Source organism: Salvia hispanica, chromosome 5 (genome assembly GCF_029641045.1).
Source record: "Salvia hispanica isolate PSC_SH4W2 chromosome 5, Shi_PSC_v1, whole genome shotgun sequence".
NCBI lineage: Eukaryota > Viridiplantae > Streptophyta > Magnoliopsida > Lamiales > Lamiaceae > Salvia > Salvia hispanica.
Window position 1 is genome coordinate 1264365 of NC_142696.1, and position 27843 is coordinate 1292207.

A 27843-nucleotide genomic window follows, 5' to 3' on the forward strand; every position below is an offset into this window, starting at 1 on the left:
AACCCGCATCCAAATAGCCCGACAACCCGAGTGGGTTGGCGCGAACCCGAGCGGGTTAGCCCAATTGACATCCCTAGTATAGAGTAATCAAAATTGTTGTTTAAAGAGGGGATGAAGCAATCGAATGAAACGCTGCGTTTTGCATCCCTCCCGAGAACTGAGAGGTAACGCAGCATTATTTGTTTCTTCTAATTTGAGATTTTTCATCACGTGCTTGAATTAGATTTTTTGATAGATTTCATGATCTCGGTTGACGAAATACAGAGCTTCTATTTCGAATTTGGATCCAAAATTACCAAAATCAGAATAGCATTGAATAACCAACTTGATTAGGTTAGGTCGTTTTTTTCTTTTTATATATTTTTCTATTGTAATTCTGGCACTAGGCAATTTTGGAGCTGGTAGCATAGTTATTGGAATGATTTGTAGCGAAACTGATGGAAGAGGAAACAATGAAATGCTAGGATTGAATATGAAGAAGAAGAAAATTTCACTGGCCATTATTTACTCATGGATAGGTGATCTTTATCGCTATTTTAGTGATGCAGTCTCAGTTTCTACTAGTTGAAAATTTCATGGGCACAGTTGTGAACACTTCTTACTCTTATACTAGGATATATAGTGGCAATCCTTTGTTTGAGTCCTTTTTAATTATTTATGCAGCTCTTTGTTTCATCAGAGTTGGCACATGGAACTTGTACTTAAATCTGCTGCAATTGACCGTGTTAGTCATGAATTAAAATGATAGATTTCAGAGAAAGTCATTTTTCTTCAACTCTGGAGTTTCAATCATAGTTTGAAAAAATTCATTTGCTTCTTCTTGAGTTCTGAAGGTTTCCTTGCCTTGTAAAGAAATCCTGATATGTGTACAATGTTGTTGACCTTTGTTAATGCAGATGGAAATTGGAGATATGGCCAGATCTTATATGAAGGAAAGGCCTCCCTGGGCATCTCCAACAGAACATGTTGAATTGAGAACCCCATTGACTACAACTATGAAACTTTTCAAGGAACGAACGCCGTATTCAGTCAATGTCATCTGCATCAGATGATCTGATCTCGCACTATGAGGTCTTTATCCATATGTGAATTATCTGTATGGAGGCAATCTTATGCCAAAGTTTTATTGTGGTTTCATTAATGTTTAGTTGCTTATTTCAATCAATTGAAGCGAACCTTTTCGTTTGCTATATGTCTTACTCATTTGCCTTTGTTTATTGTATTTCAGAGACAGAGTTCTCTTGCATCTGGATCCTGGAATATTCAGGAAGAATTGTGGAAAGTGCACTCAAGTTGAAGGATGTGAAGAGGCTCAACCTCAAGCTAAAGTTGCAGTGATGGAGGAACAGAGAGCTGGTACTAAAAGTGATGACTCAGTGCATTCCGTTGGTGCTCAAGATCCACACAAGACCAGATGTACTGGATGTGGATCTATATCACTTGGATGCATAGCTGGAAAGAATCCAGCTAGTGTGAAGGACCACAAGCTCTCATATAGAGATGTGGCTGTATGAGGGATTGCAAGGTAGAATTGATCAAGTTACTGTTATCATTAGTCAGATAAATTGATGATTATCATTATTGATTTTGAATTAGTAAAAGTTCCAGATACTTCTTGATAAGGTTATATATACATGTAATGTGTATTGAACTTCTGATTTGAATGAGATAGTAGCCTTTTCAATATTTCTCTTTTAGCTACAATATATTTTGCTTTCCAAGTGTCTTTTCTCCCTGTTTCCTTCCATGGTATCAGAGCAGGATCAGGATGATTCTGTCTCTGCTCTACTTTTGCTTCCGCGTTATCTTTTAACTTAAAAATGGCGGAATCAAGCGATTCAAACGCCACATCAATTCCTTTGTCAGCCTTGCCCGGTATTACCCAAATACCACCCATTTCATTCAAACTAACAGATGAAAATTTTCTGATTTGGAAACAGCAAGTGGAGATAGCAGTGTGGGGGTATGGACTTGAGTCCTATCTCTCTGAAGAAGCTCCTCCTCCTCCGATGAACGTTCCTGGTACAACCCAAGGAACAATGGTGGAAAATCCAGAGTTTAAAACCTGGCAAAGGCAAGATAGACAGCTTGCTGGATGGATCTTGTCATCACTTTCAGAAGGTGCACTGGTCCATGTTGTTGGGTTGAGATCAGCTCGTGACATTTTGAGTGCTTTGGAAACCAATTTTGCAAGTAGATCCACTGCTAAAGTGATGCAATATAGGCAGCTGGTCCAGAATATGAAGGAGGAGTCCCTTCCCATGAAGACATTATTTGATCTTCTGGGATCAGTTGGCTGCAAAATCTCTAATGATGAACAGATACTTCACATCTTGGGAGGCCTAGGGCGGGATTATGATCCAGTGGTGTGTGCTGTGACCTCAAGAGTAGTGCCATGGAAAGTCCCTGATGTTAGCTCTTTTCTCTTGAGCTTTGAGTCTAGAATTGAGACTACTAGGAATTCTTCATAAAGTATAGAAGGATCACAACCTTTTCTCAAGTTGTTGCAATAATCTGGACTGAGGAGAGACTCTTACTACAACAATGAGTCAGATTCTGTGGCAGGCAGAAGAAGCTCGAGGAGTACGAGAGGAGGTCGAGGTGGAAGGAATTCTGGACGAGGAGGAGGCAAAATCATTTGCCAGCCAGAGACGGAGTTCTCTTGCATCTGAATCCTGGAATATCCAGGAAGAATTACAGAAAGTGCGCTCGAAAGCAGTTGAAGATATGCTGCGGACGCCCCCTGCCAAAAATGATTCATCGTTTTCCATTGCAGCAACCAAGGAGGGTGGGTCCACACTCTTTTTTGGAGAACAAAGCCCATAGATGCTTTGATGGATGTTGGAGTGAATGCTGATCCAGCCCTTGTAGGTTGAATTTGTATTCTCTGCAATGTCAGCTAGTTTCCTTTTTTCCAACTTAGTAGATCTGAATCTCCATTTCTGGATAATTTGGTATTTCAAATAGTGGAATATGTGAAAACATATAGTAGTTGATAAACACTGATTCACAGTTTTGGTTCTTTCAGCTTTAGAATCCAGACAAGATGCTAAGGGCAGTGAAACACGGCCATCGCATCCGGATGCTTCAGCTTTGGGAATTAGTAAGGTACTAATCAACTCAAATTCCGTGACGATAGATTGGGAACCATTGTTGATTCTCTTAAAAAAATTCAGCAAAACTTCCTTATGTTAGCTGTTGATTATGCAAATTCAAGGAACTCTAAGACCTATTCATTATGTTAGTATACTGTTTCGTCTGTTTTAAAGGATCCCGAAACAATAGATTGGGAACCATTATTGTGATCAACTTCCTCTGTTAAACGACGACGTTTGAAAATCACGACAATTAACATTTGCAGTATAATACGAAACCTTATAGTAATAATGATACTCATTAGAAGAAACCAAATAGTAGCAATACAAATATTGTTACACATATGACTGTCTACCAAGCTACTTCCCCTTGATCTAATGCCTTAAACAACAAATTTTGGAAAGCAAAGCCTATTTCCTAGGGACACTGAGTCTCATAAGGAAAAGATAGGCTATGAGCCTATAAAACACGAGCATCCCAGTCATGGCAACGAACGAGGCTGACACGGCGCTGACAGTCCCGCCAATCCATGCAGCTCTAATGGAGGGAAAATCCCTCACTAGGCAAGTGTGGTTTGCGGTGCAATGAAAGGTCTCCTCAGTCTCATACTGCGACCACAGCAGGAGATTGAGGGTGTGTGAGCTGATCGAAATATACCTGATCCAGCTAATGAATATAGGGACATGCTGAACAAAGAAGCCACTTGACAGTAGAAAGGTGATGACGATGATGGCTCCAAGCGTAACGCCAGACTTCCCGTCCATCAAGGCTGCCCCAATGGCGAGGCTGAGCCCCTGGGTGCACAGGACGCTGTAGAGAAGCACGAAGAGGCCCGAGAAGAAGGCTCCGGCAGTGTGCTTGAGGCCCGCCATGGTGTAGGTCATGGCATAGAAGATGGTGGGGAGGACTAGATCCATGGGCAGGTTGAGGTTTAGGGCCATGAAGTAGGATGATAGGCGGTACATGCCCGATGCTCGCTCTTTCGTGAGCATCATACGCTCTTGAGTGATTGCGAAGACGGTCTGGAACATGGGGTAGAACCCCCAAAACTCGGCATAGAAGAATAGGAGCCCCACCTATATGCATGCGCATTATCAATCAAAACATATAGATGCAGGGTTAGTTACTACTCCATTTTCAAACTAGTAAATTACGTACTTGGTCTTGCAAGTGGTCGATGTCGGATTGCCACCAAAGGAGTCCGCAGACGAGGGCAGCAACCAAAACCTCCACAATCCTAATCCTTGAGAAGGAATCATATTTCCTCTCTTTGACCCCCCTCCCCAGCAAGATCGAGAACTGAGCAATCCATGGATTCGACCAGCGCCTATCATCATCGGCTGGAAGAGCACCACTGTCATAATCGGCTACTGATAGCTCTTCCCTCACAGTGGCCGTCTTGTAAGCAGTCACCAATCTCTGCTTAACCTCTTCTAGGTCTTCATCGGTATCGCCCGTTGCCACTCCTACAAGATATGCAACAATACTAACTCAATTCTTACCTTACACAAAAAAAAAGAAAAAAAAGGAGTACCATTTGCTAAATCCAGCAAGAAATCAGCTGGGTTCGTGGCAACCATCCCCGGGGAAAACCCCAAACTAGAAAAGTACTCCAAGACATCGGCTCCTTTGCCGAAATACATCGGATTCCCATCCGAAAGCAGAAGAACCTTGCTGAACATATGGAAGATCCTGCTCGAGGGTTGGTGAATGGTCATCACCACTGTGCGGCAGCCCCCATTTGCGAGCTCCCAGAGCGTGGAAACGATTCTTTGGGCGGTGGTCGAATCCAATCCCGAGGTTGGCTCGTCAAGGAACAACACGCTCGGGTTGGTGAGCATCTCCTGTCCGATGCTCACCCGTTTCCGCTCACCCCCGGATACCCCCCTCGCAACTGGCCCATCGATGATGCTGTTACTGCACCTCAACAGGCCAAGCTGCGCAATCACAGCCTCTGCCTGCCCAACCTTCTCCGCCTTCGTCAGGGAACCGGGCAGCCGAAGGAGGGCCGTGTAGACGAGCGTCTCCGTCACAGTTAAGTGAGGGTAGAGGACGTCGTCTTGGGTGACGAAGCCTGACTTGCGCTTCATTGCATTCGACAACGGCTGCCCATTGAAAGTGATGGTCCCGGTGAGATCGCCGCCTAGCCTGCCGCCCAGGGCGGTCAGCAGGGTCGTCTTGCCGCTGCCCGAGGGCCCCAGCATTGCAAGCATCTCTCCGGGCAGCACGCTGCCGGAGATCCCTTTAAGGATGACTCTTTCTTCTTCTTCCGCATTCCTCTTCATCAACTCTGACCATCCTCCCTCATTCATTTTTATCTTGTACACTACCTCATCAAACTGCTAATTTTAAATGTCATTATTAGGATTTCAATCCAGAAGCTATATTAGTTATTTCATTCCAGCATCGAAGTAGTTACCTGCAGTGTAACAGGCAGATTTGGTCGGGCTAAGATGGTCGAGGATTGGTCATCCTGCTGTGCCTCGAGGTCGGCCATATCAATCAATCTACTTTCTTTTTTTCTTCCTACAAATGAACAATCGTGATGCATTTTTCATATTATTTCATAACTCAAGATTATTTGCTATTCTCCAAGAAATAGTTAGATAAAGCACAGATATAATAGGAGTACTACATTTATCCTACTGTAGCTTCGAGCCTAGCTAAGACTAGATTGATTACATATTTTGTAATAAGCTCCTTATATATAAGGGTGACATTCCCTATGTAAGGGTGATATAGAGGAGCTAGGATCATCACCAAGCCGATGTGGGACAAGGATTTGAAGAATTTAACATTGAGAAAAAAACTAGTAATAAAATTTAATTATATGTGGAGGGCGAATAAATCTAAATTTCAAAAGTTAAATTTATGATTTTAACTAACCCTAATTAGTTGTATCATATAAACAGTCCAATAAAGGTGGGTTAATGTGGCGTAAAATTCCATCCCTAGATGGGTTATCAACCCTACCAAACATGTCAATTAAACTCTCAAAACCTAAAAAACCTAAAATGAGTTATCTGACATTATACACACACAGATTACCTCTAACTCGGAAGGAAGGGGTGTTTATTGCTGTCTAAGACGATGAGATCTACAGAAGAACAAGGAAAAGAAGAAAATGTAAAATGAAACTCACGAGAGGGAACCCAAGAAGAGAGTTAAGAATATGTTTCCAAATGTGTATGCTTCTGCTCTATTTTGATCAGTATTACAAAAATAGCTTCCCCACTTCAATTTCAAATTCAAATATGTATTCAACCTTGGTAAAAATTAATTGATCCCCCAAAGTGTTCTGTAATATAAATATTTTTCCAGTTTTAGATGCACCAGTCACGTACCATCGCTTTAACTCATCTTACTCTACAAGGTAATACACCTAATCAAAATTTAGATGGTGTAATTGTGATAGAGAGTTTAGTATCTCATTAGGGTTTTTGAGATGCTGAGAATGAGAAGGTTAAATACAATTTTAGATTTTATTTTTTGATGTGACTAATTAAATGTATGAAATGATTACTGATTGGCAACTAATGAGAGATTAATGAATATCATTTTCGTTCTTAATTTTTGGAATTGATGAGTTTAATGTACCATATAAAAATAGGGTAGTGATGAATTAACAAAGATTGTATATATAATGTACGATATTTTAGGTATTTTACATTTACAATAAATTTATAATGATTAATTAATTTAAGGTATTAATTACATTATTAATGGAATCAATTATACACTTTAGGAAATTATTTATTACATCTTCTTAATCACAGCATTATTTCTTCTTCCATTAACAAGAATGACTTTATTTCTTCTACAAAATAAATTATCGTTGAATGATGCACTAGATCAATGAGCAATTGCATTAAAATCTATGAGAGAAGGATAGGGCACATGAAGTTTGATTCACATGAGTATATTTCTTCATTCCATTTTATCTCTCCTCTCATACCATCACACAACTCTCTTCCCTCTATAACACAAATCATTTAAGTTGTTTTTTTTTTCTATCCATATATATAAACATGCTTGCACTGTGACCATAAAATACAAGAAAATTAATAGATTAATGCAAGTTTAGAGCTTCATCATCTACATAAATGTTTGGTACTTCCCCGTATTAATGCCCAAGTACAATTATCATATCTTATCAAGACTTATTTTCTGGATGTTCTAGTTACGATTTATGGCTGGTGTCACGGTGTATGAGAAATTAGTCACTCACCCCTTGAAAAGAGGAGAAGAGTTAAATCCATCATCGACTTGGGCCCGCTCGGATACCATATTAGAAATGGGTCACTCACCCTTTAAAAGACCTTATAAGGGGGAGGGTATCCATACTTTTATAGGTGAGCTAGGATCGTTACCAAGTCGATGTGGGACAAGATATTAAGAATTTTACACGGTGCAAACTGTTACGATCTGAAGTCATTCAACCGAAGATTCATTCGCTGGAATTAAGTTTCTAGTTTGATACAACGGCTCGACAAATTGCCTTATAGAGTACTGAATTCCATCTAGTTCAACTTGTTGTCATCATTATGCTCGACTAATAAATTATGTGATTCGTCGTTGCAACGAACCTCACATCTTATATTGAATCTTTATTTTGCTAGTTGAAATCAATATAGTTATATGTATTTAAATTTTTGAGATATTTTTAAAAAATTAGTTATAATTACTTTATTCTTAGTTGACATAAATATCCTAATTGATATTTTTTTATTGGATATATTGATATTCGAAAATGATAGATATTAACCCTTAATCTGAAGATCTAATATCTATCATTTAATGGTAGCTAGCAATTTAAATATAAGTTAACCATATAATACTCCTATTGCATAAATTCACACATACGTTTATAAAAAAAACATTGTTTCACACAGACATATAGTACTATAAACGTAACATATTAGATTAATATTAATACAAAGAGTTTTGATTAGGATGTAAATCCACCAACCAAGCCTTATTTGAATTTTGGCCCATCAACTATACACCACACTAAATTGAATTAAGCCCATTCAATCGTCTTGTGCAGCTATAAGTTTCCACCGATAAATCAGTTTACACTCTTGGGCCTATGAGGGCTGAAGTGTTTTTGTGGGCTTCTTCAAAAAATGGGAAAGTGCATCAAACAATAGAAAAGCCAAGGAAATGGGTCATTTTCTAGGATTTACCGGGTTATCAAACATACCCTCAATCTCGGCGAGCTTAGCCACCAACCACGACACGTCTCGCTTGCCACCATCTCTCTCTATTTCTCTTCCAAATTGGCGCCGCCACGACCACCGCCCATCCCGCCGCTCCACCCCTCATTCCGTCGTGCCTCGCCTCCACAGCTCCTTCCGCCAGTGAGCTATCGCCGGATTCCAAGATCCTGCTCTGCAGCAATCAAATAATCAGAAAATTAGTCCCAAGCATGTGTGTATATATACGAGTGTTTAATCTTCTCTGATAAACCAATTTTCTGCATTGGACCTATTTTTAGCCCAGTAGAGTTTGCTTTATTATTACCCCCGCAGTAACCGATTAAGAGTCACACTTATTCATTTCGGCCGTTCTTAATTAAGAGTCACGTTTCATTTTTACCATAAATAGTATGTAGGTCTCACATTCCACTAGCTCAATTCACTCACATTTTATTATAAAACTAATATGAGTCTCACATCCTACTAACTTTTTCAACCAACATTTCTTTCCATTTCTCAAGATGGCTTTCCCATCCAAAAGTGTGACACATGGCAGTCCAAAACACTGCCTCCAGAGCATCTCCAATGGCTTTAGGCCAGCCACTGGCTAGCCACTCTCTCTCCCTACCACGTCATCAGCACTAAAATTCCACCGGCCACATCAGCATTTTAAGCAAATAGGCTAGCCACAAGCTTGCCGCAATAAAAATAATTCAATTTACGGAATTAAATTTATGACAAATTACGGAAATAAATTTACGAGACATACCCGAGAAAATTCATTAATTTCATTTAAATAAAAAAAGGTACATTGATTAAAAAAAATTACATTAAATAAAAATAAATTACATAATAAAAGAAAATCGAGCTTCCACACACGAGCCTCGCCTCTCTCTACTTCTCGTCGTCGCCGTCTCCGTCGCTGCCGTTGCCGCCGCCACCCGGGACCTCCACATCTGAGCCCGCGTCTAAGCCCCCCCAACTGTGCCTTCGCTGCACCCAAATCGACCCGCATGCTCTCGAGCATCGAGTGAAGAAACCTCTTCTCCGTGGGGTCAGTTGCAGCCTTCCAATCTTGAAAGACCGTGTACATCTGCTCCCGCGTTTTTTGACGCGAGAAGAAGGTGAGCGCGGGTTGGGGGGGTTGCCGATTGGACCTCCTGGGGCGATAGGGGGGAGGATCCCCTCGCTGCCCGTTGCGCCCGCTTTTGGCAAACCGGGCGAGTGCGGCGAGCAAACGATGGAGGGGACGGAAACTCCTCAGCATCCGGGGGGAGGTCGTGGGAACCACCGCTATTGCCGCTGTAATCGCCGGAATAGTTCAGCTTCTGCTTCTTCGGCCACCCAGCTGCGACCCCCGCCCGGAACTTCTCGGTCCTTCAGCACCAGATAACAGTTCCAGTAGGTGAACTCCTTATAAACCCCCGGCTTGGGGAACATACTCTCCGCTATCCTCCGGCAGTCCTTCTCAACCTACCCACTAGTCTGCATGCGGAGGGCGTTGGCGTACAAGTCCGAAAATCGGCCAACTGGAACAATCGACCCACGCCTTCCGGCACTCCTCCCAGGTGAAGTCCTTTCCATGCGGGCAGTTCCTCTTGTAGGCTGCTCTAATCTTAGCCCACATATTGACGATCCTCTGGTTGTTCGCCTTGGACAGGGCGACGTTCTCATCGTCCGTTCACTTCCTCCGTGCGGTGGTGTCGTCAACAGCCGGCTGCGACGACTCCCCAACCACCTTGCTCTTCTTCTTCTTCGGCGCAGCCCGACCCCGCTCTACTCCCCCCGTTGGAACGGGAGTGTCCGCCTCCTCGACACCGATCCCCAACTCCTGTAATGAGAAACTGTCATCCCCAGTGAACTGCGTCTCCACCGGGGTCGATGTGTGAGACGAAGCCGTCAAAAAGTCAAAAGTAGGACGATAGACCGTGTCCCCCCCCCCCCTGGCGACCCCTGCATACCGGGCTGCACCCCCCTGCCATACCGGCATCATCCCCATCATCTGCTGCATTATCTGCGGCGTCATCTGCGGCGTACCTCCCCACCCGGCATTCCCTGCCCGCCGCTGGCCTGCCCCTGCCCGACATCGCCTGCCCGCCCGCCATCATTCCCATCAACTGCCGCCAAGGGTACATGTTGTACTACCCGCCCATCTGCCCCCATCCAGACCCCACGGGTACTGTGGGAGTCTGAGACCCGCTCGTCGCCGGAGTAAACTGGTTGTTGTTGTCCATCTCTCGATGTTGCTCTTGTACAGAAATGTAGATAGAGAAAACTCGTTAAAACAAGTGGTGCAAATGAAAATGACGTGAAAATCGCGAATATATAGTGTTTCAAAAATAAAATAAAAAAAAAAAATTGCGCTGGCCGATCGCCAGCCTGCAATGGCGGCCAGCGCCTTCAAATCGGCCTGCGCTCACCTAATGGCTAGTCGATTCGCCGCTCGCCGATCGCAGTAGTTCGGCTAGCGCCGCGAATCAGCTAGTCGGTGGGCTAGCCGCTATTAGAGATGCTCTGCATAGATAGACGTGGATGGTTTACGCAACAAAGGCTGCGACGTACGCCGATTACGCAACAAAATTTGTGAAATACTCTAACATGCCAACGTCTTTCCTTTTTAAGTTCGGTTTACATTTTAATTGAATAAAATAGTGTTTAAAATGATGTGAATTAAACATAAAAAAGTTAGTATAGCTGTTGTGTTTTGTTCACAAATTTTGGCGTTTCAAGCACCGCACCCCCTGCTGTGATATAAGCCACAGCAAGGGATCCTCCCCTATTATTTGACGGGAATGGATCCCCTGTTGTGTTAAAATCACAGCAGGGGCTGCTGTGGAACTAAGAGCATCTCCAATGCCGGCTAGCCGATTCGCGTCGTTAGCCGGTCGGCTAGCCGAAGCATTGGAGTCGGCCAGCGGGAAATCGGCCAAAATTTTGGCGTGGACTAGCCGATGGTGTGGCGCTGGCCGCCATTGTGGCGTGCCGATCGGCCAGCGCCGTATTTTCCATTTTTAAAAAAAAAAACCTATATAAACGTGATTTTAGTTTCATTTTCATTTGCACCACTTGTTTTAACGAGTTTTCTCTCTCTCTACATTTCTGTACAAGAGCATCATCGAGCGATGGATCACAACAACGAGTCCAGTCCAGCGACGAGTGGATCTCAGACTCCCACGGTACCCGTGGGATCTGGATGGGGCCAGATGTGCTGGCAGATGGGCTCAGGGTTTAACGTCCCTTGGAATCAGCTGATGGGTATGATGGCCGGAGCGCCGGGGGGGTGGGAACCAGGGGGGATGCCGTGGGGTATGCCGGGCGGCGGACAGGCCAGCGGCGGGCAGGGGTAGGGAGGTATGCCCCAGATGCAGCAGCAGATGATGGTTATGCATCCCGGGATGCAGGGTTCACCGAGGGGGGGACACGGTCTATCGTCCCTCTTTGGATTTTTTGACGGCTTCGTCTCACACGTCGACCCAGGTTGAGACGCAGTTCACTGGCGATGACCTTTTGTCATTGCATGACATGGGGATCGATCTCGGGGATCCGGACACTCCCGTTCCAGCGGGGCGGGCCGCAGCGGCGAAGAAGAAGAAGACGAAGGGGAAGGCCAAGGCGGTCGGCGAGTCGTCGCAGCCCGCTGTTGACGACACCACCACCTGGAGGAAGTGGACGGAGGATGAGTACGCCGGGGTGGCCAGGGGGTGGTTGGAGGTGTGCGACGATCCACTGGTTGCGAACAACCAGCGGGTCGTCAACATGTGGGCGAAGATTAGAGATGCCTACAAGAGGCACTGCCCGCACGGGAAGGACTTCAGCGGGGAGGAGGTCCGGAAGGGGTGGGAGCGCATCAGGGCCGCGGTCGGCCGTTTTTCGGCGTTGTACGCCAACGCCCTCCGTCAGCTCACTAGTGGGCAGAATAAGGAGGACGCCTGAAGGACTCCGAGAAGTTCCGGGCGGGGTGCGACGCTGGGTGGCCGAAGAAGCAGAGGCTAAACTATTCCGGCGACTACAGCGGCAGCAGCGGCGGATCCCACGACCTCCCCCCGGATGCTCCGGATGCTGAGGAGTTTCCGTCCCCTCCATCATTTGCTCGTCACCCTCGCCCGGTTGGACAAAAGCGGGCGCAACGGGCAGCGAGGAGTGGATCCCCCCTATCGCCCCAGGAGGTCGTCTCGGCACCCCCCGCCCCCGAGTTCACCTTCTTCTCGCGGCAAAAAACGCGGGAGCAGATGTACAAGATCTTCCAAGATTGGAGGGCTGCCACTGACCCCACGGAGAAGATGTTTCTTCACTCGATGCTCGAGAGCATGCGGGTTGATTTGGATGCAGCGAGGGCACAGATGGGGGGTTCCGACGTGGGCTCGGATACCCCGGGTGGCGGCAGTGACGGCGAGGACGACGGCGACGGCGACGAGGAGTAGAGAGTGGCGGGGCTCGCCTATGGATTTTTTTTTTTTTAATCATGTATTTTTTTTTAATCTTTGTACTTTTTTTTATGAAATGAATTAATTTTCCCGTATATGTGTCGTATATTTAATTCCGTAATTTAATCGTGATTTTAATTCCGTAAATGTAGTATTTTTTGAATTATTTTTATTGCGGCTGGCCTATGGTTGGCCTAAATCTGATGTGGCAGGTGGTTGTTTAATGCTGCTGACGTGGCAAGGAGAGAGAGTGGCTGACCTATAGCTGGCCTATTTGCATTGGAGATGCTCTAATCGCATCTTCCCTTCTATTTAAATACATGTATATTGATTAAATTATTATACTACTCCATTTATTATTAAAAAGTCCAAATATATAGGAAAATAATGATACACCATCAATTTGGGTGCCGTCTTGTGACCCGCACATCAGCACTTTTTTTTCAATTATAATGATAATATTTTTATATTCAATACCATTACACACAAATATTATATTAAGAAAAATGCAGATAATATTAATTTGGGTGTTGTGCAGCAGTGATAAATGAAAAGGAAGATGCATTTTGAGTGAAAATGGCTGCGTTTAGTTCCATAGTAGCCTGTGATTTTAACAAAGCAGGGGATCAATTCCCTTATTTGACTATGTATTTCCGGGAATAGCATCAAACTGTTGTATTCTGTTTTAGCGAATGAGATTTGTCTATATTTTCGGAATTAGCCATCTTTGGCAGACGTGCTTAATAATTAGCTTAATCAACTGACATTAGAAAGTAGCCATTTATTGATAGAGAATAAACAACAACACTGGACACTATTCTGGTGCATTTCTTCATCTAAAAGAAGACATCAGTCAAAACCTTGTTGCTCTCCATAGAAGCCTTGAGCAGCTTCAAGGCCTACCAGATATACAAAATACAGATACTATTTTAGAAGAAAAATAACAAAAGAAAAAGACAGTGCATTTACCTCATCCATCCCAAAAGTGACAACCTTCTCTTCCAAAGCACCCACATCCTTCATATTAAACATACTATTAATCATAGTGACGCAGGTGATAATAGACATAGGCATGATCAGCAAATCGTCCATGACCATGTAAGTAACCACATCCTTCACCAAACCGCCCTCTTTCGGCGGTAAGATGGCGATGGCATGAAGGACAAGTGGCGCGTGGGTCATTAGAAAGATAGTTGGGATTGACACAGGTGCAGCATCTGTAAAGTTCCTTGTGAAGCTGATCATGAGAATCAGGGAGGGCAAGAAGAGGAACCGAGGAACTAGAGACTGGCGGTATCCTTTTTCTGGTTAGGTAGTATGTAGGCGTCGTTGAGGGTTTCTAAGCTTTTGTAGAGATTGGGTAAAGATCCCACCATTTCTTGGGCTTTGAGAAGGTGAATGATGGTGGCCACAGGCAACGAGAGTATGTGGAAGAGGAAGTCCACGCAGTCCTTGCTTGCCTCCGCGAACAAGACTCGCTTCCCTTTAGTGTCGATCAACCAGCGAATTCGACATTCTTTTTTGTGATCCAAATGTAAATACAGATTATGGATGTGAGGGAAAGAGAAGTCGATGCAGAGGATACTAGGAGAGATTGACATATATACAGTGGCGGAGGTCGCCCCCTCCGTGCGACTAATTTCTTCTTATCCGGACGTAAAATTACTATGTCCGCCCCCTCTATTTGCCCCGACGTCTCTCCGAAAATTGAAAAAAATTATCATTTTCGCCCTAAACCAACCTACTAATATATATTTCGCCCCCTCCATTTATCATTTCTGGATCCGCCACTTCATATATATTATATATACCGAGATTTGAGAGAAGTAAGTATTTGTTATCAAAGAATACACCGGTATTTACCATATTAACGGGCTACACAGATTTGAATAGGTATTTTATATAAACACAAATTAACCAAAATACATAAATACTGAAAGTCATGGTACTATAAAGAACAAAGATGAGAATAAAGATAAATTAACAAATAAAAATTGTATAAACAAAATGACCTTACATTTTTATTATATTTGTAAAGTTAAATCACTATTAAATTACATTGATGAAAATGTGAAAATATGGAAAATCACTACAACAAAAATATGGAAATATTGCTGGATCAAATAGTTTGCGTAGCCATTTTCATGATTCATCTACTTCATGTCACGTTCTTATTTAGGGTGGAATCATATTAGGCTGCAATTATTTCTTATTCTTAACAACGCTCAAACAATTCTAAAATCAAATATAAATATTACTCCCTCCTTCCCACATTTATAGTCACATTTAGTTATGGCACGAATTTTAAGGAATTGATGATGTGTGTAATTAATGAAGTGAGATGTGGAGTGTGTAATAAATGAAATAACATGGTGGAGTGAGAAGATGGAGTGTGTAATAAATGAAGTGAGATGATGGATGTGTAATAAATGAAGTGAGTTGGTTGAAGGTAAGTCCCTCTTTGACTTTTTGGTTTTTTTTTTATTTTTGTTTTGATTTATTTTAATGTAGATAATGGCATTTGGGTGTAATTTTAGTGAATAATGGGTTAAAATTTTGTGTCTAAATATGAAAAATTCTAAATGTGACTATAAATGTGGGACGGACTTTTATGGCAAAATGTGACTATAAATCTGGGACGGAGGGAGTATTATTTAATAATTTTAAACTGATTTTTTACAGAAATTTATGAAAAAACAAAAATAAACAAAATTATATAGTATTTTATTATAACTTTATGAAAAGAACAAGACTTTTGTGAATCTCATGGTATAATTCATCAAACCTCTTGCTCTCACACTTCTCAACAAAATGGGGTAGCTGAGCGCAAGCATCGTCATATTTTAGATGTTGTGCGTACTCTTATGTTTCACATGAATGTGCCTAACACATTTCCTAAGGATAGAAAACACGGTTGATTGCGACTGCGACTAGAGGGAGGATTAAAGAAAGAAAGGGGAAAACAACGAAACTCGACCATAGCTCAAAATAAATGGAATGGCTTGAATAAAATCAGAGTATTATCTCAACAACTGACAACTCGAAGGAATACGATTTCTCATCAATAAATGAACTCAAAAGAAACAGCATTCAGCACAAGCATTCGAGAGAAGAATGATACCATGTATGAAGACATAATATATTCAGAATCTTTTATTTGTTATCTTCTTCACTTTTATGCTCAACACCCATCGCGCTCGTCACAGCTCAACATGCACATTTTTAAAAAAGAAATGCTGGGCTGAGTTGTTAATATATCTTTATTCTTTCAGCTTTGCCGAAGAATGATGTGTTGCTTTGAATTGGATAATTTTATTAAAGCGATATTTTTAATTAGATGCAAATAATTTATTTAAAGATCAAATAGTACTAATTTAATTCCAAGATGTCTACAATTTTTTTTTATTAGAGTAGACATCTTTCATTATACAAAGGGATAGTTTTTGGGAGCTAATTTTGGCGGGAAAATGATAAGGAAGGAAAAATTTGGTTGTATTGTCCATTTTTTTTTTATGCAAAGCTGCACAAGTTAATAGGGCTGCAGCTGCGTGTATATATAGCTGTGTGTATATGTATGCATAATAGACTTTTGTATCTTCTCCAGAAATTTTGCTTCTTCCCAAGAAATTACTCCTATTTTGCAGGTCTTCCCAAGAAGTAGGTTACATAGGAAGTTTGAACACTATGATAAATATTTGATGAAGTGATACACAAAACAGAATTAGAAGTACTACTATGGAGTGCTCCTTATTTTGTCTTACTCAAATGGCCACTGGTGTGGTTGAACCAGCGGATGAACACCTTCCATCTCGGCAGATCCGACCATTCGCCCACGCTTTTCAATGCCTCGCTCTATCTGGAAGATGGAGAAGCGCCGGAAACTAAAGCAGCAGCATCCGCAGCAGACGAATGTTGTCACGTAGAACGTCAAGGGAATCTTCGTCTTAAGCGGCGAGTTGTGCCATCGAATAAGCTAAATCAAAAGGAAAAACCCAACTGAGAGGAAAGAGGGTGCCTGAAGAATTCGCACCTACATATATATTATTTAGTTAATTTCAGGTTTGCATTTAAATTGATTGAGTTTCGGTCATCTGCAACTCCTAATTATATCTCTTTTCTGTAATAATTTACCTGAGGAACCACTTTGTCATTGAACTTTCGAAATTGAATTGGGCAGGAAGTCGGCGACAAGGGATAGAGACGGTGGAAGAGGTCGATGGTTTTGGTGGAATCGGAGGAAATGGGCTTCATCAACTGGGTTTGTTGTATTTTCGAATTGAGGCAATGAAATGAAACAGAGAAAAGGTTGAAGAGAAAGAAAACAAAATTTTTAGGTTATTATATTTAATGACTTGGGCTATATTTGTTCAATTTTGTGTTTTAATTATTTCTTAACTTTATGTATAATTGTTATTTTAATTAGATGGGTGGCGGTTTTCAAGTATTACTAACTTTTTATTTTGTATAATTTGTGAGATTAGTATAATAATAATAGTATGATATTCAGTTTAATTTGATGGGTGGCGGTTTTTAGTATTAATTTTTTATTTTGTAATAATTTATGAGATTAGTAGTAGTATAATAGTATGATATTTAATAGTAATAAATTTACCAATATTTATGAATTAGGATTCCTTTTGTATTTTGGTTTTTGAGTTTTTATATCATTTCTTTTGCTCAATTTTAATAATGTTGTACTTTTGAAAAGTTATTATCCTTATACGGTCATATTTAGTGTATCAATCTTGAGTAATGTAAAAGGGAATTCTCGAGCATCGCAAGTGACAGAATCATCATTACAGCCTAATTACATTAGAAGAGTTAAGTTAGAGAATCAGATAATCCATCTTAGCATTCTTCGAAAAATAAGAGAACGAAGGTGTTGTGCGAAAGAAATTTGTGACAAAGAAAGAAAAAATTAACAAGAGAAGAAATCAGTCCATCACCCATTCTGGCGTTCTCATTTTCCTATCGTTGCCTCCACGAAGCCAACATGCTCACTTCTCTCAAACGGTGAAAGACACAAAAATCGTGCACACACAACCACATGCACCTACAGAACCACAACCAAAACAAAGTGTATATTTTTCAAAAATGTGGGTAATATATATTAGTAGTATTTTTTTTTTAGGGTTGCTTTATGTTCATGTTTTTTATATAGTCTATTCGTTCAATAAAGATGTCTCACTTTTCTTTTGAGTTTGTCTCATTTACCGTATGTGGAAGCATAATTGTTCTATTTGAAATAAGTATACATAATTGTTCTAATCAACATATGTATCGTTGTTAAATTTGTGGTTGTCTGATCAACATATGTATGCATGTAACACTTGTGGTTTTTATTAATCCTCATTTATGTTGATTTATTGAGAATATGTAATGAGCACGTAAAAATTATTTGGCCCGTGCATAGCACGGGTGTTATAACTAATTTTGGATAATACTACAGTTGAATTTGGTGGGAGAGAGAAGAGAAATCGGTTTCTCCTGTAGAGATACATAATGAGAATGATTAATATTTAATTTAATTTAATTTATTGATAATAATAATAATAATAATAATAATAATAATAATAATAATAATAATAATAATAATAATAATAATAATAAAACAATCAAATTATAAAAGATATGACGATATATACTCCATGGTAAAAGAAATCTTTAATAAATTAAAAAAATAAATCAAATTATAAAACAATCTAATCCTAACAATATATGGAAATAATAACGGTAAATCACATTAAGCCATAGCAAAAGATTAAAGATATGACAAAATAATAAATAAGATATTCTAAATCATGAGAAAATTACGAATAAATTCTTCTGATTACCAAAAAAAATAGAAACTCTTTCCATTTTAACCTATTTATTAAAAATAAAACTTTTCATGAAGTAGGTAATTATATTTATTCTTTCGATTATACTCCAAGTCCTATATAAGGGGGTAGAATACATAACTCACAAATATCAAATCAATAACACTCCCGCCGGAAAATTCATCTTCTCCGGCTCCGATTTCTGGTGCGCGTCCATTTTTTTATCATTTTTTTTTTGTTTGATTTGCTGATTTTGGCTAATTAGTTCAATTTCGCCTACGCTGTTAATTTTGCTTCGTTGTTTGCGTAGTAACTAGCATCTAATGGTGGAATTTTAGCCCTGGTTATGTTGAATTGCCACAGCTAGATAGTGTGCATGCTAAATTTGTACAGTTTATAACTTGATATCGTCTTCATTATTCAATTTGCCGGAGTTTTATAGTTGTATAGTTGATATCGTCTTCATAATTCAATTTGCCGGAGTTTTATAGTTGTATAGTTGATATCGTCTTCATAATTCAATTTGCCGGAGTTGTATAGCTGCATAGTTGATATCGTCTTCATTGTTCAATTTGGTAGATGCTAAATTGTTGATATCGTCTTCATTATTCAATTTGCTACTATAAGTCTATAGGTTTGTGTTAAAATGACAACTCCTCTTAAAATGACACCGTGACACCACTTATACAACAATATTATAAACGCTACACAACAATATTCAATATGGTAGACAGCAATCTATAGATTACTGTCTAACGTGTTGGATATAGATTGCTGTATAAGGTGTTAAATATTGCTGGCCTTCTTTTTTTATCCTTGAAATTATTTTTTTTGGCCACGTGACAGCTTATTATTCGTCCACGTGTACAAATGATTGGCTAGGAATGTGGTATGGCCTTATTTTAAGGCGTGGTGGCACCCTAACACTCCCCTTAAGTCTATAATATCATTGATCACAATTCATTACCCTTAGTATTGAAGAAGTCTGCTCTCAGTTTAAACCAAAACTTTAACAATCAATCCAGTCGCTTTCTCGTATTTAGTTTTTCAGATACACCAGTCGCAGTTTATCGAGTGCTATAAATTCTGTTCTAAAAGACTTTTAAGTTTATAGTAGTATCCTGGCAAAAGAATTATGGCATGGTGCTCATTTGTGTAATGGTTGTGTACATTGTACTTGTCTCGTAGGCATGGCATGATTTGGATTTCCTCCCTTCCTTTCTTTTATGTAAATTCTCATAAATCTTTCTTGCGCACTCACTTTTGGCTTTCTCGTGTGATGCATAACAGCTGCATAAATTTGGTGACTGCGCAATGGTGGCGAAGAAAGTGAGCAAGGGAGGCGGAGATGCAGGAGGGGAAGGGCCCTTGCAGGCCATCCTGTTGGCCGATAGCTTTGCCACTATGTTCCACCCTATTACCCTCGAACGCCCCAAGGTACTGCTGCCACTGGTGAACGCACCTATGATTGAATACACCTTGTCGTGGCTTGAATCTGCTGGAGTTAAGGAGGTTTTCGTGTTTTGCTCTGCTCATGCCAACCAAGTGGTTGACTATTTGGAAAACTCCAACTGGCTCAATCAGCCAAACTTTTCTGTTTCTACAATCAAGTCTTGCAAAGCCATGGGTACTGGAGATGCTCTACGCTCGATATATGATATGGATGTGATACATGGAGATTTTGTTCTTGTAACTGGGGATACTGTGACCGACATGTCACTAACCGAGGTTCTTAAACAACACAAAGAGAGAAAGAAAAGAGATGAGGTTCTTAAACAACACAACGAGAGAAAGAAGAGGGATAGCATTGCAGTAATGACTATGGTAATCAAACAGTCAAAGCCGTCGTCTCCAGCAACAAATCAGGAGCTGTTTATGGCAATTGACCCTGAAACCAAAGAGCTTTTATATTATGATACTTCAAAGTCTGATACGACTCGCACTCCTCTTCTCAATGATAAGCAGGACTGCTATATTGACATATGTTCTCCAGTGGTTCTGGAACTTTTCAAGGACTATTTTGACTACCAGGATTTACGCCGTCTTGTCCAGGTGTTACTTGATGATGAACTTGAGCGTTACAAAATTTTCACCCATGAAATTCATTCAAGTTATGCAGAAAGGGTGGAGAGCTACAGGAGCTATGACACTATTAGCAAAGATATAATACAGAGGTGGCCTTCTTATCCTGTTATTGGAAGTGGCACCACTATTGGAAAGCACTCAGAAGTTTCCAATTCTGTCATTGGTGAAGACTGTGTCATTGGATCAAATGTTTCAATTGATGGATGCTACATCTGGAATAAGGTGAAGATTGAGGATGGCTGTAGATTAAAGCATGCAATAGTGTGTGATGGGGTGACCATGAAGTCCGGAGTGGTTCTTGAAGCTGGCACCGTATTATCTTTCAATGTCGTAATTGGGCAAGATTTTGTTGTGCCTGCTTACTTAAAGGTTTCTCTACTCCAACAGCCTGTCATACAAGACTCAGACAGTGATGAAGAGCTTGAATATTTATATGCTGGTTATAGTAGTGGGAACGTAGAAATCACATCGGTATCTGACTTGCAAATGCAGGCTGCATCTGAGGTTGGCGGGGCTGGTTTTATCTGGTCAGTTGGTGAAGAAGAACGGAGGCATTCAATGGCGCCAATTTCTGCCGATCAGCTTGTTGAAATGATCACATCTGCCACTGATGAACTGGATATATCAAACGCGGAAAGTACTTCAGAAGAGGTGGGACTCGATTCTGGCGATGAATCTGATTTCAATGGAGATATATCAAATTATGCCCGTTTCGAAAAGGAGGTTGAGGCATTTTTTCTAAAGACTATACACGAAGATATAGAAGAAGAGCGTATAATATCAGTAGTTACGACACTGAGGTTGTTGTATGAACTGGATTCTACTCATTCTGCCAGCGCGTTGTTCTACGCGATGATGAAGTATGCCGTGGACACTCCCCATGATAACTCTGCATATGAACTGTTTCAGATCACTGATGGTGTGATTGAACTTTGGGGAAAGCTTTTGAAGTATTTCCTGCCTAGCATAGATGAAGAGATTGAGGTGCTACTGAAGTTTGAAGAAATGTGTGTAGAGTCTACAACAGAATATGAATATCTATTTCCCAAGATTTTGCATCTTCTATACGACAAAGGCATTTTGCAAGAAGACGCTATACTATGTTGGGCATCGGAAAAGGAGCACGCTGATGAGTCGGATAGGGTTTTCGTGAAGAAGGTAGAGGAATTTTTACAGCGGCTCAAGGAGCGTCGGGAGAAGAAGGTTTAGGAGTGATGTGATGCTTCTCTCTCTGTTTTGATACAAAAAACTTACAAGCCAAACAAGGATGCCTATATTACTTTTTTTTTTTATTAGAGAAGACATTTTGGTTAATATTAGAGTTGAATTTGGACATGTTTTAGAATTTTTGTAGAGAACTTTTTTTTAGATTGGTACTACTAAATTACATTTATTGTCAATATTTTTTAAAATTGCGTCAAGTGATTCAACCTCTCAATCCATTAAAATGTTTATCAACTACATTTTTCAAAATCATAACTATATATGTAAGTTTCATTTATTACATTCCAGTTAGACACTTTGCACGTATTTGTAAGTGAAAGAGTGATTAATGAGTTAATATAGGATTTTACGTTAGGAATGTATCTTGATTTGGATTGTTTGTGGATGGTTCAAGGCTGATTTGGATTTGTTGTATTTTGTTCGGTTTGCAAGATTGTATCCGGGATTAAATTTGTAGTGTGTTTGGTTCATGAGATTCAGTCCTGCAACTCAATCTCTATCCCTAGATGGATTATAATGAGATAGTTAGTCATAGTTAACCCTTTGTGACTAAAATAATCTTATAACTCAATCCTAGATTATATCTTGATATTATTATTTTATCTTGGAAACCGAACACCACCTATATATAATTTGGAATGGAATTCTTTTGTTTAGTTCGATTTGTGGCACAAATCATCCTTGAGTGTGGTTGAGGAGAAGATTAAATTTCAAGATTATTCTAAAATATGAATTTTGTAGTTTTATGAATTACAATGTGCCTAAGTATCAAGTTTTATGATGTTTATGCATCGTATTTGGAATATGTAATTAAGAAAAAACGGAAAGAAAAATAAGAACTTATGAATAGTGTAGGTGAGTTTTTTTTTTATTTTATTTTATGAATGGGCAAATAAACATAAATTTTAAAGGTCCTTTTATGGTGGACTCAAATCCGTGATCTTTTGCTCGGGCTCAACGTACTCCATCGCTTGACTAACACAAGCACACATAAGTGATGTTTTCTTAGTGTTCAAAAGTACGTCAATAATATAAGTAAATTCAACTTCTCAGTGGTCAGCGTTGTGGATGTCCACACGCACAGATTACATTTCTTGGGTTCTCCATCTCTTTTACTGTTCATGAAAAAAGGCTAAAAGCAAAGCTCCAACATTAGAGTTGGAATCATCGGCAAATATGACAATTGTCTCTCATGAAATATCACATATCATTTATTTACACTTCAAGAATCTTGTTTTATTCTGCATAATCTACTATAGTTACACTTCACAACTCATTTCATTAACAAATCATGCACATCACTAATATATATATACCCCAACATAATTCTCAATAAAATATGATATCACAACATAGTACATGCATAAACATCATGACAACTAATCAATGCAAACACTCTTTACAATGAAAAATACTCACATCCTTACCAATTCAAACTCATCAAACCATATAAAAAAATAAACACATCACATAAAGAAAAAACCACACAAGCCGGCCAAGATCATCAACAGCTAATCATCCACCATTTCTGCCGACTTTGTCAATCCCCATTTTCCCTATATCCTTCATCTCCAACAATCCCCCTTCATTACATCAAACAACCTTAAAAAAAGGAAATAAAATTAACACAACAACAAACATAGTAGCTTCCAAACATGATCATGTCTCCCACAACCAATCTCTACCTCTCCATCCTCCTCCTCCTCTCCCTCACCGTCTCCGCGGACGACACACGCATCCTCTTCGACTTCATCACAAACCTCACCAACACCCAAACCCTCAACTGGGAAACCATCCCAGCGCCCATCTGCGCCGGCAACTTCTCCAACTGGACCGCCGTCCTCTGCAGAGACGGCCACATCTCCGGCCTCCAGCTCGAGAACATGAGACTCTCCGGCCCCATCAACGTCCCCGTCCTCGTGCCCCTCAACCTCTTCAGCCTCAGCCTCGCCAACAACAGCTTCTCGGGGCCCTTCCCCGCCGATATAAACAAGCTCACGCGGCTCAGGCGCCTGTACCTCGGCCACAACAAATTCAGCGGCTCGATCCCCGACAAGGCCTTCAACGGGATGACGGCGCTGAAAGAGGTGCATTTGGCAAACAATGGCTTTGTGGGGAAGATTCCGAGCAGCTTGATAAGGATGCAGCAGCTGTCGAATCTCTCGTTTCAGAATAATCAGTTTGAAGGGAAGATTCCGGATTTTTGGCAGGAGGGTTTGCTAGCGAATTTTTCGAATAATAGGCTTCGCGGCGCCATCCCCGACGTCCTCAGCTATGAGAATGCAAGCATGTTTTCTGGTAATTTTTTCTTTTTTTTTTCAAGTCATGGGCTTTGTGTAGACTACAGAGCAGTCTGCACAGGGGCATATGAATAGCCAACAAGGGTTTTCTGGTATTTTTTCTTTTTTTTTCAATTCTTGGGCTCTGTGCGGAGTGCTGCAGAGCTGTCTATACAGGGCGTAAGTAGCCAATAAGGGAGCGTCTCGTGGCAAATAAGAATTTATATTTAGGGTGCTTCCCAAATTTAATCTATAGATTCATTTAAATTATGTTTTTTTTTTTAATTTAAAAAGTTTTTGTGGGACATGATCTTAACAATTGATATGACACGTGGATACTATAGGTCTGAATAGAATTTATAGTCTGTGTTGTAAAAGTGCTTATGCATCATTTTGATGAAAATTGCATGGTGTAGCAAGAAATGGTTGTAAAGTGAGGAGGGAATATTTAAGTGAAATGGGATGCACGTTGAAGTAGGAAATAATGCAATAGAGGTCAACTTATTCAATCATGCATCATAAATTTACAATAGTAGTATGTGCTTACAACAACTAGTATAGTAGTATTAGTATTTTTGGAGGGGTTTAATAATGTTTTTATGTTGTCAATTTTTTAAATTTATTTGATGTCCTAACCTTGTTTGTCACCAAACAGGCAACCTCGGCCTATGCGGCCCTCCTTTATCTCCATGCCCGAAGATATGGTACAGGAAAACCGCGTTCATCGCGGCCGCATCCGCATCCGCGGCCGCGGCCGTCGCCTTGATCTCGATCCTCCTCCTCCTGTGGCGCCGCCGGCGAACACGGCCGCTGAGGTACCAGAAATCAGTGAACCAATTCAAAAACGAAGCTACAAAAACAGAGAATTTCAATGCCATTCACGACAAAACAGAGGAGCTAGGGAAGATTCAATTCGTGAGAAGCGGGAGAGAGAGATTCGAGCTCGAAGATCTGCTGAAAGCCGCCGCGGAGGTTTTGGGAAGCGGAAGCTTCGGTTCTTCTTACAAAGCTCTGCTTCTCACCGGAAAGCCCTACGTTGTGAGGAGGTTCAAACAGATGTCTAATGTCGGAAAAGAGGATTTTTATTACCATATGAAGAAATTAGGGCGGGTGACGCACCCGAATCTGCTGCCGTTGGTGGCTTTCTATTATAAGAAAGAGGAGAAGCTTCTTATCAGTGATTTCGTCGAAAATGGCAGCTTGGCTAGCCACCTTCACGGTACGTTAAGGTGTTTTTGATTCGGTTTGGTTTGGTTATTTAAATGAGTTCAATTTTGGTCCTAAACATATGACCAAAATACGAATTTGGTTCAAAACATTCACTTTTTGAAAAACAAACTAATGGTCATGTCATTGTACAATTAGCGTTGACGGTTAGTTTTCTGACGGTTAGCTTTCTGACGGAACCGTAAAAAAAATGACTACTTCGTCGACATTTTCATTTGTTATGGATCTGTTTTTCATAAAGTGAATGTTTTGGACCAAATTCGTATTTTGTTCATATGTTTATGACCAAAATTGACATTTACGCTATTTAAATTTTGTGTATTTTACTTACTCTGTTTTTACGAAAACAGGGAAAAGAAAACCAGACCAGCCCGGGTTGGACTGGCCGACCCGGTTGAGAATCGTGAAGGGCGTGGCGAGGGGGCTCGCGCATCTGTATGCAGAGTTCCCCTCGCTCGCGCTCCCCCACGGCCACCTGAAGTCCTCGAACGTGCTGCTGGACAGCGCGTTCGAGGCGGTGGTCTCGGACTACGCGCTGGCCCCTGTGATCAACAGGGACCACGCGCAGGAGTTCATGGTGGCCCACAAGTCGCCCGAGTCGATGCAGAGCGACAGGGTGACGCGGAAGACGGACGTGTGGAGCCTGGGGATTTTGATACTGGAGGTGCTGACGGGGCGGTTCCCGGCCAACTACCTGAAGAGCGGGCGGGGGCCGGGGGCCGACCTGGCGACGTGGGTGAACTCGGTGGTGCGGGAGGAGTGGACGGGGGAGGTGTTCGACAAGGAGATGGGGCTCGGGAGGAGCTGCGAGGGGCAGATGCTGAGGCTGCTGAAGATCGGGATGTGTTGTTGCGAGTCGAATGTGGAGAAGAGGTGGGGGATGGACGAGGCGGTCGCGAGGATCGAGGAGTTGAAGGAGCGGGAGGGGGACGAGGATTACTCGTCGTACGCGAGCGAGGGCGAGGGCTACTCGTCCGCGTCTCGAGCCGTCACGGATGATGATTTCTCGTTTTCTAAAGCAAGTTGAAGAGCGTTCTATTTGGTGTATCCAAAGAAAATTTTATTTTTTTAATATCGAAACAAAGGTTTTTTTTTTTTTGTATGTTATTTAGTTGTGGAGAATAATAGTATGATGATAATTTTAGTTACTAATAAGGTTGGTTGGTTTATTTGATAAGAAAAAACAAAGATGAAAATATCGATAAAATGAGTTCGCCACTGTTGAAATAAATAGCAAGATAATGGATTCAAAATTTTCTTCACAAAGTGTAGTACGAGGTAGTTTGTTGAGAAATGACTTGATTGTAATTGATCCATTTGGGTATATAGTTTATTTATTTGCACACAATAAATTTATTAATGTAGTTTGGGCCAGAGTTACCACAGCCCACAATCATTTATTAATATAGTTTGGGCCTCTCCTTTTATTTTTAAGTAATGAGTTTCTCCAATAATAATAAATAGAATAGAATTGAATAGAATAGAATAGAATACTCTTATAAAGCATGAATAAATTTATAAAGATAGCACATCAAAAAAATGAAAAAAACTGGTTAATCCCTACATCTCTATACAATGATGGATCCAACTGGAGTCAGTGATATATGTGGATCGATCCCACCGCTGACCCATAACACATAGAAAACTCCATTAAATTCGGTGGAGTTGCTGTTGATCTCACAATGCGGTAGCTCCGCCCTAATCATAAAGGTCGATGTTCATATTCGCTCCTCACCTACCATCGATTACCAGTGTTGACCATTATGTTGTCTCTATCTCTAGCGCCGTCGACAACCTTCTTCTTTGTATTCAATCTCACGAGTTTCATTTGCTAAATTTGCAATTGTGTCTCTAAGTAGAAAGGATCTTCATTATATACCTACCCTAATTATTAGGCCGAACAAGCTCAGATTTATATTGCCGTTGATAAACTTCAATTAATATACTAAAACGCCGAACTAGCTTAGATTTATATTGCCGTTGATAAACTTGAATTAATATACTAAAACGTGAGTGTTAACTACCACCGACTAGTATACCATATATAATTATACATCCAAATCTTGGTGTTGCAAAATAAAACTAGAAATGTATAAAATATTACTCCCTCCGTCCCGGATAATTCGGGTCATTTTGACCGGTCCCGGGTTTTAAGAATTGTAATGAAAAGTGAGTTGAAAAAGTTAGTGGAATGTGGGTCCTACCTATATATATTAGTTTTATAATAAAATGTGAGTAGGAATGAGTTAGTAGAATATGGGGTCCACTGCCAAAAATGGTAAAAGTGAAATGAGACAAATTATGTGGGACGGACCGAAATAGAAAACTGGGACGAATTATCCGGGACGGAGGGAGTATATAGTATGTCCGAAAAAATCAAGATATAATTCTAATTTTACTAGATTTTTTATGCTCAGCAAAATTAATTGGTTGACGTAGTATTATTATATTTTAGAGTAATATTTGACGAATGTGTAACAAACTCAGGAAC

At 40.7% G+C, this 27843-nt stretch overlaps 3 protein-coding genes and 1 pseudogene across 3 annotated transcripts; 2 read left to right on the top strand and 2 right to left on the bottom strand.

Annotated features, from left to right (window-relative positions):
• Positions 1-3487: 3487 nt before the first annotated feature.
• Positions 3488-5608, bottom strand: LOC125190073 (ABC transporter G family member 9-like). Its single transcript, XM_048087270.2, has 4 exons — positions 5516-5608; positions 4631-5435; positions 4255-4562; positions 3488-4172 (listed from the first exon to the last, which is right to left on the bottom strand). The coding sequence occupies exons 1-4, from the start codon at positions 5591-5593 to the stop codon at positions 3507-3509; spliced, it is 1857 nt and encodes a 618-aa protein (XP_047943227.1). The 5' UTR covers positions 5594-5608; the 3' UTR covers positions 3488-3506.
• A 7897-nt stretch (positions 5609-13505) lies between these two features.
• LOC148924150 (uncharacterized) lies at positions 13506-14319 on the bottom strand (annotated as a pseudogene).
• A 5519-nt stretch (positions 14320-19838) lies between these two features.
• On the top strand, positions 19839-22024 carry LOC125191166 (uncharacterized). The gene has a single exon (XM_048088657.2). The coding sequence runs from the start codon at positions 19852-19854 to the stop codon at positions 21829-21831; it is 1980 nt and encodes a 659-aa protein (XP_047944614.1). The 5' UTR covers positions 19839-19851; the 3' UTR covers positions 21832-22024.
• A 1423-nt stretch (positions 22025-23447) lies between these two features.
• LOC125190072 (putative LRR receptor-like serine/threonine-protein kinase At4g31250) lies at positions 23448-26498 on the top strand. The gene is made up of 3 exons (XM_048087269.2): positions 23448-24144; positions 24781-25344; positions 25703-26498. The coding sequence occupies exons 1-3, from the start codon at positions 23502-23504 to the stop codon at positions 26377-26379; spliced, it is 1884 nt and encodes a 627-aa protein (XP_047943226.1). The 5' UTR covers positions 23448-23501; the 3' UTR covers positions 26380-26498.
• Positions 26499-27843: the final 1345 nt, after the last annotated feature.

Bases quoted from the DNA above. Each gene is read 5' to 3' on its own strand.
- LOC125190073 (XM_048087270.2), bottom strand. From the start codon at position 5,593: ATGGCCGACCTCGAGGCACAGCAGGATGACCAATCCTCGACCATCTTA. The intron at 5,436-5,515 runs GTAACTACTTCG...TAAAATTAGCAG, and splicing joins ATCTGCCTGTTACACTGCAG to TTTGATGAGGTAGTGTACAA. The intron at 4,563-4,630 runs GTACTCCTTTTT...CATATCTTGTAG, and splicing joins CTTGCTGGATTTAGCAAATG to GAGTGGCAACGGGCGATACC.
- LOC125191166 (XM_048088657.2), top strand. From the start codon at position 19,852: ATGGTGGCGAAGAAAGTGAGCAAGGGAGGCGGAGATGCAGGAGGGGAA.
- LOC125190072 (XM_048087269.2), top strand. From the start codon at position 23,502: ATGATCATGTCTCCCACAACCAATCTCTACCTCTCCATCCTCCTCCTC. The intron at 24,145-24,780 runs GTAATTTTTTCT...GTCACCAAACAG, and splicing joins GAATGCAAGCATGTTTTCTG to GCAACCTCGGCCTATGCGGC. The intron at 25,345-25,702 runs GTACGTTAAGGT...TTACGAAAACAG, and splicing joins CTTGGCTAGCCACCTTCACG to GGAAAAGAAAACCAGACCAG.